Source organism: Paroedura picta, chromosome 5 (genome assembly GCF_049243985.1).
Source record: "Paroedura picta isolate Pp20150507F chromosome 5, Ppicta_v3.0, whole genome shotgun sequence".
Lineage (NCBI taxonomy): Eukaryota > Metazoa > Chordata > Lepidosauria > Squamata > Gekkonidae > Paroedura > Paroedura picta.
In genome coordinates, this window is record NC_135373.1 from 56,700,297 (window position 1) to 56,713,112 (window position 12,816).

Consider the following 12,816-nt stretch of genomic DNA (forward strand, 5'->3'; position numbering starts at 1 on the left):
ACGGGTACTAAATCTTATGGATATCCCTAATATTGTCATTCTTCAGATTCTGGAACAGATATGGGAACAAATTAAAATACATGCATAGACTATACATTACATGGTCTATATTCATGTATCAATAGGCAATTGTTCCTTGTTTTTCTAGGGTTAAAAAGATGTACTGAATTTTTGAATAAACAGGACCATTTCATTCTCATCCCTACTGTTCATCCAGTAAACCCGATATTTGTTGCTGCAAATAACTGAGCAGGGGTGGGAGGGAGATGCCTGAACATTGCTAAAGTTATTGATATCTCCATTTAGTTTCAACTCCTTGAACCAATATTTGTAAGTACTGATTGAAATCAATCATCTAATATTATCTTCTAGGCATACAGTATGTTAATGGGGCAGGAAAGTATGTCAAGGGGTCGGCAAGCTCATATCAATGAGGTAATTATTAATCCCATGTTAAACAGACCTTTGATTCCATGTTTACATGTAGATGATTGATGTTCACCTTTAAAATATGTGAAATGGATGCAAAAAAAAGGGCATTTAAAAGTTACTTTAGCATAAATACAAAATTTGAGTCCAGTGGCATCTTTAAAACCAGCCAAGCTTTCTTTGAGGTATATGCTTTTGCATGCATGCACATTTTGTCAGATGAGGATCAGTGTTCTTGAAGAGCAAAGAGATCATTTTTTAAAGCCTTTTTTTGGTGCTTGTTGGACCCACAAGCTAGCCCATAGCAAAAAGAGTTAGTATTAGGATTGCCATCTTGCAGGTGGCAAACGACTGAGATCAATTCTACTAGAGGTAATTGCAGCTTTAGAAGATGGGCTCTGAGACATAACATCCTTGCCAAGGTTTCCCCTGTCCTAAAACTTTGCCTTCCCCGGGCACCATCCTTCAGTTTCCATGAATTACCAAGCCAGTGTTGTTGTTTTAGTGACTGTTTTATCCTATTGTTGTGACCTGCCCCAAGTCCATTTGCAGAGAGGAGCAATATACAAACTGAATTAATAATAATAATGATAGTATATAAATCTTTTCAAGTTATAGACGTACTGCTGTACATAAATATCTTACCCACAAAGCATAAATTGGGTCCATTTTCTTTATATAAGCATACACACACTTTTTCTAGAAGTACTCAATGATATCCATAAATTGCACACCAGATCTTCAGGAGATGGAACTGCAGTGAGGCATAGTGAAAATCTGCCTTCCTCTGCTTCGTGGATCAAGCAGGCAGGTCGTGTTAATCAAAAACTATTAACCAGCATACTTAAGAGATATACAAAGATTTCCAGTTTGAAACTTAAGTCAGCCTTCACAGTGTAACACACAACTCTGACCAAGGGTTTATGATCTACAAAGCAGTTCTTACTGATACACATTTTATGACATGGAGACAGCTACAAACACTTTGCCCCAAACAAGATGCAGCCATACACTATAAAAATTACCAGTGCTTTCCAAAATTTCTGCTTATCTAGGATTCATTTTCTACCCCTATCCGGGACCATGTCAGTATAGCTTGGCCCAAGGTAGTATTCTATTTATCTAAACTCCTAATAATCCACATGCTGTTTAGCAGAGCTTCATGTACTGTGTCATAGTGAACATGGTAATGGTTCCTGCATATCACTGCAAACCATATGAATGCCTGCTGTGACATATTTTATTGTTGATGACTGATAATGGGATTACTGCTCCTGTACACGAATCAGAGAGCTGGAAGCCCTTCGCCCTCCTTGGCAACAGAAAGACATCATTGCTGCATTCTAAAATCAATCCCAGCCAGAGTCATCTCCCTGTTTCTATAGGACTGTGTTGATGGATTTGAGGACACCTTTATGTGTCCCCTGCAATTCAGGTCACGAGCACTGCTGCAGCCATGTGTCAAGAAAACCTTCCTGATGATGCTGGCTCTTTTACAAACAACATATTGAAAATTTATGTTTCATCCAGTCACTAGAAATAAGGTGTTTTGTGACTCTTAAGGCCATGGGAAAATATATTATTCCCCTTGTCTCCTTCAAGGTACAGATTATTCTTCATCTAAATGCTGACTTTTACCAAGCCAAGTTATGGATGTATACCATCTTCAGATAAATATCAATATATTTAATTTTCAGCCAAGAACAGATAGATCTTTCCACAAACCAGAAAACAGCTCCAGGTTTGAAGAAAAATAAGAAATCATGGGGGGAAAACATACTGGGGATCTTGACTTCCTAAAACCATAGAAAGATCACCTGCACTTTTAAGAAATTGATACCCTCTGACATCTCAATGGCCCCTGAGGGGGTTGCCAGCTTTCAAATCTTGGTTTTAGACGGTGAAAGCTGTTTGTGTGTGATCCCTTCCAAGGTTATTTTGGCATCCAAGTCCATTCTTATGCCCTTTATTCTTGCTCTGGAGGAACGGGGTCCAATAGCAACCACCAGCCAATTTGCACAACTCATCCAGGTGAGGTGGCAGATACTAGGTAACATCATACCAGACAACTCATCTGGGTCCAGCAACAGCCTCTATACAATTTACAGTGGGCCCAGCAGTGGCAACTGTGAAACTCACTTGAATGACAGGTTCATGTTCCCATTCTTCCATGGAAGTTTGCTGGGTTTCTCTCAGCCTAATCTTCCTTGCAGGGCTGTTGAGATGATGAGGGGAAAGATATTTTCAGTATGGGGATTGACTCTTGGACTGACTTGTGTGAAGAATTAGGTCTTTATTATGTAGTTGAAAAGAGGGAGATGATTACTTCAACATTGTAGAATTCTCCAGATGTTCATACCAAGCTTTTTTCATTAGTGGTTCCAAGGAACTACACTCTAGGGAAGGTCTTCTACATGCCACCCCCCCCCTCGCCAGATCCTGAGTGACCAGCTTTGGTCTTAGAACAGTTAGAACGGATGCTTGAATTAACCTGTTGAGGCTGAAGGGCAGTACCAAGTTCAATTACTTTTTCCTGGAGCATTGTGAATAGAACTGTCCCCCAAAGTGCTGCTTTTAGATGGGAAACACTGTCACACCTCGCCTTGGGGGTGTATTTGCAACAGAGTAGTGGAAGACATCAGAGTATTTGCCTAGGTGTAAAAGGTATAATTCGTGGTCATCTGAATGTGGAATTTTGGACTCAAAAGATCTGCATTTCTTGAGAAGCGTTTTTTGCACTGTTCTTTAGGCAAAAAGCTCCTTGAAGAATAATTAGGGGTAGGCTGTTGTTGACAATTACAGCTGGTAGAGTAAGAAAAGACAGAGCTTCTGATGATGAAATTCCCTCAGTTCATCATCAGAGAAAACTGAAGGAAAGGTGCTCCATCCCCTTTACTGGAAAAGGTGGGAAATGGTATGCAAGAGGGGGACAGAATGCCACTACATGTTTTTGAGTTTTAAAATCCTCTCTGTGTCAGGACTGTATGTGCAGTACCCAGGTGGAACTCCCCAGGTACTATGTTGATGAACCAACCTACTCTGAGGCTACCGGTGGTGCCCTGGATCATTTCTCTGTGTCCACTGGGCATTTCTTTGCTGCAGCATTGGAAACTAGTCCTACAGGAAATTCCTAAATTGGGGCTGGGTGAGTGTTTGAGAAGGGAGTCCAGTAGGAATATAAAGCCCATTCTCCAAACCTGCCATTTGATTTGGGAAAATTCATCTCTGTAGTCTGGTTATCAGCTGTAGTTCCAGAACTCAAGGCCTCTGTTTGAGGTAGGTAAACCTATGGAGCACAATCAAGGGGAATACTCACACACACAAAATAGCATCACGTTTGGAATTTAATATTGGGGACTGCTCTTCTGTAGAGCTGTGTGGAAAAGAGCACCAGGGCACAAATTAAAGATGACTTGGTTCTCTTGTGGAAAATTATGGAAATACTTTGCCAATCAATCTGTACAGAATTGTGCATTTAATAAATGCTATTTGCCGGCAGCAACCCCTCCAATGACTCCAAACTACCAATATTACAGTAAAATAGCAGGGCATTGCCTTCAGGAGGCATGCCTACCTCATTATAAATGTCTCATTGTTGACAGCTCAGGCACATGATGTTAAAGATGAGCTTTCCTCCCTCATAAATAACTTCTGTAGCTCAAGTGAGGTGGCAAATCTACAGGACATGCAGCTCATGAATTAAAGATCCCAACAGGCAAGTCACCCAGAAGACTCCTTTTGTTACGAATTAATGCCATTTATCACATATTTTTTGGAAGTATGTTTTCAAAGTGTCATTTCAAAGAAAGAAAGTGAACATGGTGGTGGTGAATTAACAATGTAGGATAGTTTTGCACTTGTAGGGCATAAAGGGGTATGAGAACAATAGTTTGAACCAATGACAGTTTTGAGACTTGCTTTCCCCTCAGCCCACTACACTGGATAATTATGTATTAGCTTTAATGTCAAATGATCTCTCTTCCTGGGGAAAACCTCAGATGCCTTTGTATGTATTTTATCAGTGAAGCCTGACAAGTTTCTCTGCAACACATTCCACAATCCCTTACGACTTAGTGTGGACATACACTGACTGCTGAGTACTACTCTCACTCATAAAGAATCAGTAAAATCCATGGGATAACAAAAAAATCAGTGAAGTCATTTGCTTGGGTGGAAGTTTATGGCTCATTTTCTATTATAGTTTAACACAAAAATCTAGGCATGGATATATTAAAAGGTAAAGGTATCCCCTGTGCAAGCACCGAGTCATGTCTGACCCTTGGGGTGGCGCCCTCCAACATTTTCATGGCAGACTCAATACAGGGTGGCCTTGCCAGTGCCTTCCCCAGTCATTACTGTTGTACCCCCTAGCAAACTGGGTATGCATTTTACCGACCTCGGAAGGATGGAAGGCTGAGTCAACCTTGAGCCAGCTGCTGGTATCGAACTCCCAACCTCATGGAGTTGGACAGTCAGCTTCAGACAGCATTTCTGCCACTTACCACTCTGCGCACAAGAGGCTACATTATATATTAAGGGCCATTAAATCTATAGGAGGCAAGAAGGTGTGCATCCTCTGGGTGAAGGTGTCTCTAATCTTATGCTGGGGTGGTCACTTCTACTAACCCTTGATGGGTCCAACTTTCTACTGTCAGGATTCGGGGGGGGGGGGGTTGACTTGATTCTTTGCTCTCCAAAGACTGCATTATCATCTATACCAGGCCTTCCAGATGGTTTCCTATCTGTCTCCAGAGGACCTTGCCACAGTAATGTATGTAACTGACAGCTTGAAACTGGACTAGTGTAACGCAGTCTATGCAAGGCTACCTTTGAAGATGCTTCAGAAACAGAAAGTGATGGCTCCCAATAAGTTTCCAGTGCCAATTCAAAATATTAGCACTTACTTTTAAAGCACTGAATGGTCTGAGGCCCTCATAGTTTCGGGACTGCCTCTCTTGGCATGATTCTCCCCATCTTCTCTGATCTTGGCAGTTATTGAAGATTCCATGTCTACGAACCATACACCACTCTGATGTACTAAGCTCATAGTACAGACCCATTTACAAATTCCAGCCTCCTTGCAATACACTTTCTGAGATTTGCATAGTTTACCCAGTTCATAAAATTCTGGGTGCCACCCAAATGCAGAAGACCATAGGGCCATTTTCCATATTTGCTCTGAACTCATAATGGCTAATCTGATCATCAAGAATTTTAGTTTTATGCTGTGCAGCACATCCTACCCTTGCAACTCTGCTCACAGGACTTTCTTAGCACAGCACAGTCATTCTCATGTAAAAATTGAACAAGGAAGTGCCCAATTGTGTATCAAATAGGATTCTTAGAGCAGAATTTGGACTGACTGTTTGATGATTTGTTCCAAAATTTTGCCAGCTACAGATGTCAAGTTGATGGGTCGGTAGTTACTTGGATCCTCCTGTTCCCCTTTCTTGAAGATGGGGACAACATTCGCCCGCCTCCAATTATCTGGCACCTCACCCGGTCTCCAAGAAGTTTCAAAAATAATGGACAGAGGTTCAGACATTACATCTGCAAGTTCTTTTAGAACCCTTGGATCCAATTCATCTGTCCCAGAAGACTTGATTTCATTTAAAGAAACTAGGTGTTTATGGACTGCACCCACAGTGATCCTAGGCCACCATTCCCATCCCCCATGTTGTAATACGTTTTTGCCACCTTGATCACTATTTCCCTCACTAGAGAAGACTGATGAGAAACAGGAGTTAAGCAGTTCAGCCCTCTCTTCATCATCATAGAATCATAGAGTTGGAAGGGGCCACACAGGCCATCTAGTACAACCCCCTGCTCAACACAGGTTCAGCCCAAAGCATCCTAAAGCATCATCTGTTATAATTTCACTTTCTTGATCTGTGGGCTTGACAAGCCTGTCCAGCTGTTCTGTGACATCCTTGATGCGTGCACCAGGTAGGCAGCAGAACTCTTGGGACAACAAGTCTGGTCTACACACTTCAGCCTCCACACCTCTCAGCTGAGAATCTCCAATTAGCAGTTCCTGTTTCTTTGTACTCTTGGGAACAGACCTAGAACTCTCACCCGTGGGGGCCTGTGAAGTGTTTCCTGGGCTTTGTGGGGGCTTGGGGAATTGCTCATGCTCCTGTGTTCCTGAATCAACATCCTCAGGCAGATCCTGGAACCGATTGCTGAGCATCAATGGGGCTGACCTTTTCCTTATTCTTCTACTCCTATGCATAACAGCCTTCTATTCATTATCCTCTTGTGTTCAGTGTTCCTGTGTTTGTTTTGATAGCTTTCCTTCCTCCTGCACTTGCTCTCTCAAGAGTGGTTCATCAGTTCTGTCCAAGAACTCTTCACCCTGCTTTATATGTTGCAGTGCATTCCTTTAATCTTCGTACCTTCTCCTCCAGCAGACCCGCTAATTTACATTTGCTGCATGTGTTACAGCTGTCCCCTGAGGTAAGAAGACAAATATGCTGCAGATGGAACATGTCATTACCTCAGCTCCTTCAGTCATCATGCCACTTTGATTCATCCGAAATGCTTCTCAAACTGTCCTGCACTTCACTTAATTTTTTGGCTTGATTCTCCAGCAAAGAGCCAGCAGCCAAGAGTCCTTTAGCTCTTGCCGTTTGGCTCCTTATAGAATCTTCTGGCTTGACCCAGAACCCGAGTTGTGGTTTTGCGTGTGCCAAAGGCATGTGCCTCTGGCAATCAAGAGCCTTTTATAGTACAAAGGCCCACTCAGAAGGGGGCAGAGCTAGCAGTCAGCTCCTGAGGCAGTTCATGATATGCCACTTCCTCCTTGGAGTCACTGTGGGTAGGTAGGTAGCTGTGAGTGTCCTGCATAGTGCAGGGAGTTGGACTAGATGACCCTGGAGGTGCCTTCCAACTCTATGATTCTAGTGACCAAATTATTCAGAGATGAAGTTGATTTAAAAGCTGGTACTCTGCACATTGTACCTCTATATGTATATTCTACCATTTTACTATTGAATCTAGTAATTATGCCAATAAAGGTATTCTGATGTGATCTGATCTGAACAAGGAAGCCTAAAAAGACTTCCAACTCAGAATGTGAAAATGTTGTTCTGCATAATACATAACCCTAACAAAAAGGCAACAAAGCAGAGATGACAGAAAGACTCTCTGGGAAAAATATTTCAGAGCATTCAGATAAAAAGATTAACATCCTAAAATCCTAAGCATACTTACAAAGGGATAAACCCCATTAAATGCAGTGGGCTTCACGTCTAGACAAGATTATCATGCTATTAGTTGAAATATACTTTATTTACATGTTTATTCAAAAGACCTATATCCCACTTGGTCTGTGAATAGTTTACAAAACAACACAAATTATAACATTTTATAACTTCATCTAAAATAGATACAGTAACATAAAAACTCACCCCAAGTAAAATAGGTTCTGAAGTAGAAAAATCCAAGTGTAATACCAACAAGTCATTAGTTTATCAAAAACTAAACTATCCCCAAATGCACAGCTTAGTTAAAAGATGGCCTTCTGTAACTTCCTTTATCTCAGCAGAAAAGGTACCTCAGTCATTTGGCTATATTACATGTGATTAAATTCTTGGGAAATCCTTCCAAGATTCTCTTGATGTTGAGGCCCTGAGTTTGCTATAATCATAACTGCTCTGAAAGACAAAAAGAATTTCAAGATCAGTGTACAATTTCGGTTAACATTATATCTTTGTCTTATTTTGTTGGTTGTGTGCTTTCAAAAGAACTTTTAGAATCACAGTTGGAAAGTGCCACACAGGCTATCAATGCAGGATCAGCCTAAAGCATCCATGAACAAAGATGGTTTGTTGGTCAGGTTACATAGTTGTGGAACCTTTCTGTGAAAAGAAGACACTTGCTGCTTATACATATCATATTCATTAGCTTTATATTGTTGTTTTCATGAGCTTTATGTTCCTTTCCCCATTCCAAATTATTGGAAGCATGTCCTCATTTCCAACAGAATATGTGCATTTATTTCAGAAGCTTCATCCAAAATATTCTTTTGCCTTTCTGTGTTACAAGCTTTGCGGCACCCCCTTGTGCCATACCAGCTTCTGGCTTTAATATTTCATCCCATTTCTGACTTTGCACTGCTCCCAATTATTTCACCTGATGTCTCTGTGCAACCTCAGCACATCATGGCTCCTGGCTGTAGCCTGTTGGGATAGAGGCACAGGGTTTTCTTTTGTTTCAGTGGAGATAATAAGTAAATCCCAGGTAAGGTAGCAGTTGCTCCCAGCTACATAACAGCAAAGTATCTAAGGCTGTAGTTTTAATCTAATGATTTCAGTCTCAATCATTTGCATGTATGGTTCACATTAACAAATCCACGAGTAACAAAGAAAAGCAAAGGAAAGGCTAACCTTGTTAACCTGAGAATAAGTTCATTTGAAATAAATGAGGCTCACTTCTAAGCAAAAGTAAGGATGAAATTAACCCTTCCTTGAGACACCTACAGAAGCTTTTGCAGTGGCAGAATATAACTTGGATAAATCCACAGTGACTAGAAATGAATGAAAGGGAAGCTGTATGTGGAGTCATACGTCAGTGTCCAGCATTCCTGTCTATGCTGCGATTCTGAGGGCCAAACCAAGAGTTCTGTGATTAGATATCTCAGGTATGAGAAAGAGATTCAGCATAGTGTAGTGGATAAGAGTAGCAGCCTGCAATTTGGAGAACTGGGTTTGATTCACCACTCCTCCATATGCAGCCATCTGGGTGACCGTGGGCTAGTCACAGTTCTGTCAGCTCTCTCTCTGCCCCACCTAACTCACAAGGTGTCTGTTGTGAGGAGTGGAAGGCTAGGCAATTGTCAGCCACTTTGAGACTCCTTTGGGCCATAAAATGTGGGGTACAAAAAATCCAGCTAAAGGTATGGAGAGAGGGAAATTTGAATCAAGGCTTCTGCCTCGTGCCATTATTTTGACCTGAAAGCACCCCAAAGTGGAAGTATTTGCAAAAAGGTATGGTAATACCAGGACTACTTGCATGTCTTCCCATCATGGCAAACTGCAGCTTCACAGGGCTATTTCAGTTAAGGCCTATTGCTAATTCAGCCTTTAAAAACTTTCTAAATTATTTGAAAATATACACACCAGAAGTAGAATATGCTGAGCAAAACACAGATAAAATTTTTCTTTGTTTGTATACTTCCTTAGTGTTGAATTTTAAGCTCTTCTATCAACAGAGTGCATAAAATCCTAGAATTACTTAATCCTAGGGCAGGCTAGGAAGCTGGATCAGATAATCCTTCTAGTCGCTTCCAAACAATAATATGATTCCTAAACATATGTTGGCCTAGTTTCAAATAACTCAGATCATTAGTATCAGGTTTTGTCAACAGTTTTCTGATGCATTTGTAATACTTTAAGTGATGGTTTTCATTTTTTTTTAAATGAGAGAATTGATTTTGTACAAAAACAGTTGCATAAATTGTCTGAGATGTTAAAAGCACACCCATGTGGTTTGATGGTACAAGGTAGATGTGCTAGATCCACCTTTTACAGTACTGCAGGGCTGGTATAGTGTAGCATCTGCAAATGTGGATGAGAGCCAGGGAATCCCTATTTACAGTCTCTCTCCACCATGAATTCACTGGAAGACTTCAGGTCAGCCACTATCCCTCAGCATCAGGACCCCGGGCATTAATACTACTGACCTACTTCATAAGGTAACATATAGTCCGAGTGAAGGTTTTGAGTAACGCTGCACAAACTATAATACTCCCCACTAACTCTGGATTTATATGCTACCTGTCAACTTTGCGAGGGCATCCATATCCCATTTGGTCTACTAAGACTGCTATTTTCATCTAACACAATACACCAGCTCTCCAATGCCTATGGCAGGCTGTATTATGTATAGACAGCAGAAACCGAATCAGGGACCTTTCACAAGCTGAAACTCTGTTATTCCGTAACAAACTTGCCACCTATTCTATGTTAACATGCACCAAGTGTAATCAATGCTGATCACTGTTAAATGTACAATAATTATTTTCTGCTACTCCCCTGAACATCTGCAGTTTCAGATATGAACAACATTCATATTACTTCTAATACATGTGGACAGGTACATAATAAATATAGCATATAATTGGAGATTTGAAGAACCACCGTCTGCAAAAAAGAAAATCAGCTAAACAAAATTATGTTTCGTTTAATGTAGAATGAAATATTACAGACAATCTTATAAAAGTTGATTGCTTAGCATTGACATTTTCTGCTTAGTAACTTGTGTTATAGTTTTTTTCTACAGATAAAAGGTTTTGGGGGATAGTTCTTCTGTGGGCTCTTGTCATGGAGATTTGTCCCTAATATGAAAAATTCCAGTACAGAAAATAACTTGCAAATGGCTCATTCTTCAAGAATTAATTAATACTGTGACAACTTGGCAATAAAGCTATAGCAGAGAATAAAATTTCTTTGCGAAAGGAGGCTGTCAAAGTTTTTTTCCTACATACCTACACGTATATTGAACATTCAAAGATCTCTGGAAGGCAACTGTGGAACAGCACTTAAAGAGAAATGGTTGGCACTAAACTAGTTGACTGGAAGAATAAAAAATTCTATCCTGGCCTGAAACTAGAACCCTGAATGTGACACAGTAAGCAGTCACTATTGCTCACACTGCTCCATCAGGCCCAATTTACTTTTAAAATGTATATACTCAATCTCCAAAGACTGACTTGAGAACAAATAAAATTCTTGAAACCATACTTGAGATACACAGAAGAATTTCCATCTCAGCCAGGTAAGCAGATAGTATCTGCGCCCCTCTTTGGGTTCTTCAGAGTCACAAGCACTTGGGTTTCAGGGGGCCCTACAGGAGAAGCCTTCTCTGGGGATGTTAGCACCTCTTTCTAAAGACTGTATTTGTAAGAGCTACTACTTAAGAAATTTTGGCGATATGTTTCCACCTTCTTAGAAATCCATAAAACAGCATAAAGTGAAATATGTTTTAAAAACAAAGATGATAAGAAATGAATTTCCAGAATCACAGAATAGAATCATAGAATAATTGAGCTGGAGGGGCCTCAGGGGTCATCTAGTCCAACCCCCTGCACTATGCAGGAATGAAACAAATAAGCACAGTCAAGAAATCAAGAGGCTGAATAAAGTTTAAGCATCAGTTAAAATTAAGCAACAATACCCTCCTTTCCGCCCAAAAAAACCTTACAGAAACTTGGGTACTTTCTGACATGCAATTCCCATGTCTATAAATATCTGGAACTGTGTTGTGTTGTAATCTTCATTGTACATGTACCTACAGAGAGAAGAGCCATATGTAGAAGGACTCTGGAAGCTAGTTCATAGGTCTGATCTTGAAGTTAGGTATGATAATTACACTTCCGATTTTAGATATCATGGCATCTTTAAATGAGGGAGTATTTTGCCAACGTGTGTTTTTATCTTTCACCGTAATGTAAGGCCAAAGTGGTACTGTTTTCAAGAACAGGTTTTAATTTTTAATATTTACAGTTACTGGTCAGGGCTTAGAAATGAAAGATAAACATGCACCAGCTTAGTTTTATGTTTGTCATATTTGCTATTTCGATCTTCCAAATGTGGCCATAGGACTGAGCGCTTTGGCAGGCAGTTTTAAAATGCTCCCATGGAGAGGAAGTGAGAAGACTGGGCACAGAAGCAAGAGCTTGTTCAAAGCACAGAGGATAGTTCAATATAGTGTAAACCACAGTCCCTGGTCAAATGGGTTTCAGGCAATTTTAGTGTTAAGATAACATCATTAAGAGCAGAACAGATTGTGCTCAGACCCTGCTGTTTATAATTAACACATTCTTCCCAAAGACTCCAGGGCCTCTCATAAATAGTCCTCTGCTCAGATCTATCCAGACTAGATCAAGTGTTATTAGCAGATCCCATGCTGGGCCAGCACCTGTTTTGGACAAATCTGGTGAAGCCCAAAGTCTCCTCTCTATGGACAGTTGAAGTCAACAGAAGAACACAGCTTGCCTTAGTCAGTGCCACCAAGTTCACAGGGTCTTCACAAGAAGTCATACAAGTACTTTATTATGTCAAAGTTCACTGTCCTGTAAATAAATGAACACACAGAATCAAGTGATGGAGTGATTACTCAAGTTTCCCCCCCAAAAGGAGAAGATTATGAAAATTGGGTCGTTTTGCATTCATGAGGTGGATTCAATGTCACATTTTTGCGGGCATAAGTATTTCTGCCTTTGGAGTCCAACTTTCCCCTCCTGTGGAACAGTTCTCAAAATCCTTGCTGTGGTGAAGAGCCATGACAGCTGCATACTTTGGGCTGGAATCCTTGTGCACAGGGAAACTCTGTGTTGGATCCACCACCCATGACTCCCCATAGGCCATGGGACCAGTTGCATATACA

General features: G+C 40.7%; 1 protein-coding gene across 9 annotated transcripts in view; it reads right to left on the reverse strand.

The window, feature by feature from the left end:
- The window catches only part of ORC5 (origin recognition complex subunit 5), a 101,065-nt gene that overhangs the window by 10,056 nt on the left and 78,193 nt on the right, over nucleotides 1–12,816 (reverse strand). For 2 of the 9 annotated variants that reach the window (XR_013231094.1, XR_013231095.1), the window contains exons 15-16: nucleotides 7,839–8,084; nucleotides 2,569–2,644 (exon numbers count right to left, since the gene is read on the reverse strand). The exons of 1 other annotated variant lie outside the window; for it this stretch is intronic. Coding sequence is in view for 4 of the 8 variants with exons in the window: in XM_077338102.1 (XP_077194217.1) it covers nucleotides 8,003–8,084 (82 nt within the window). In the remaining 4 variants the exon portion in view is untranslated. Of the gene's footprint in view, nucleotides 1–2,568; nucleotides 2,645–7,700; nucleotides 8,085–12,348; nucleotides 12,503–12,816 lie in introns of those variants that run through there. 6 more of the 9 variants (XM_077338107.1, XM_077338102.1, XR_013231097.1 and 3 more) reach the window with 5 other exon arrangements.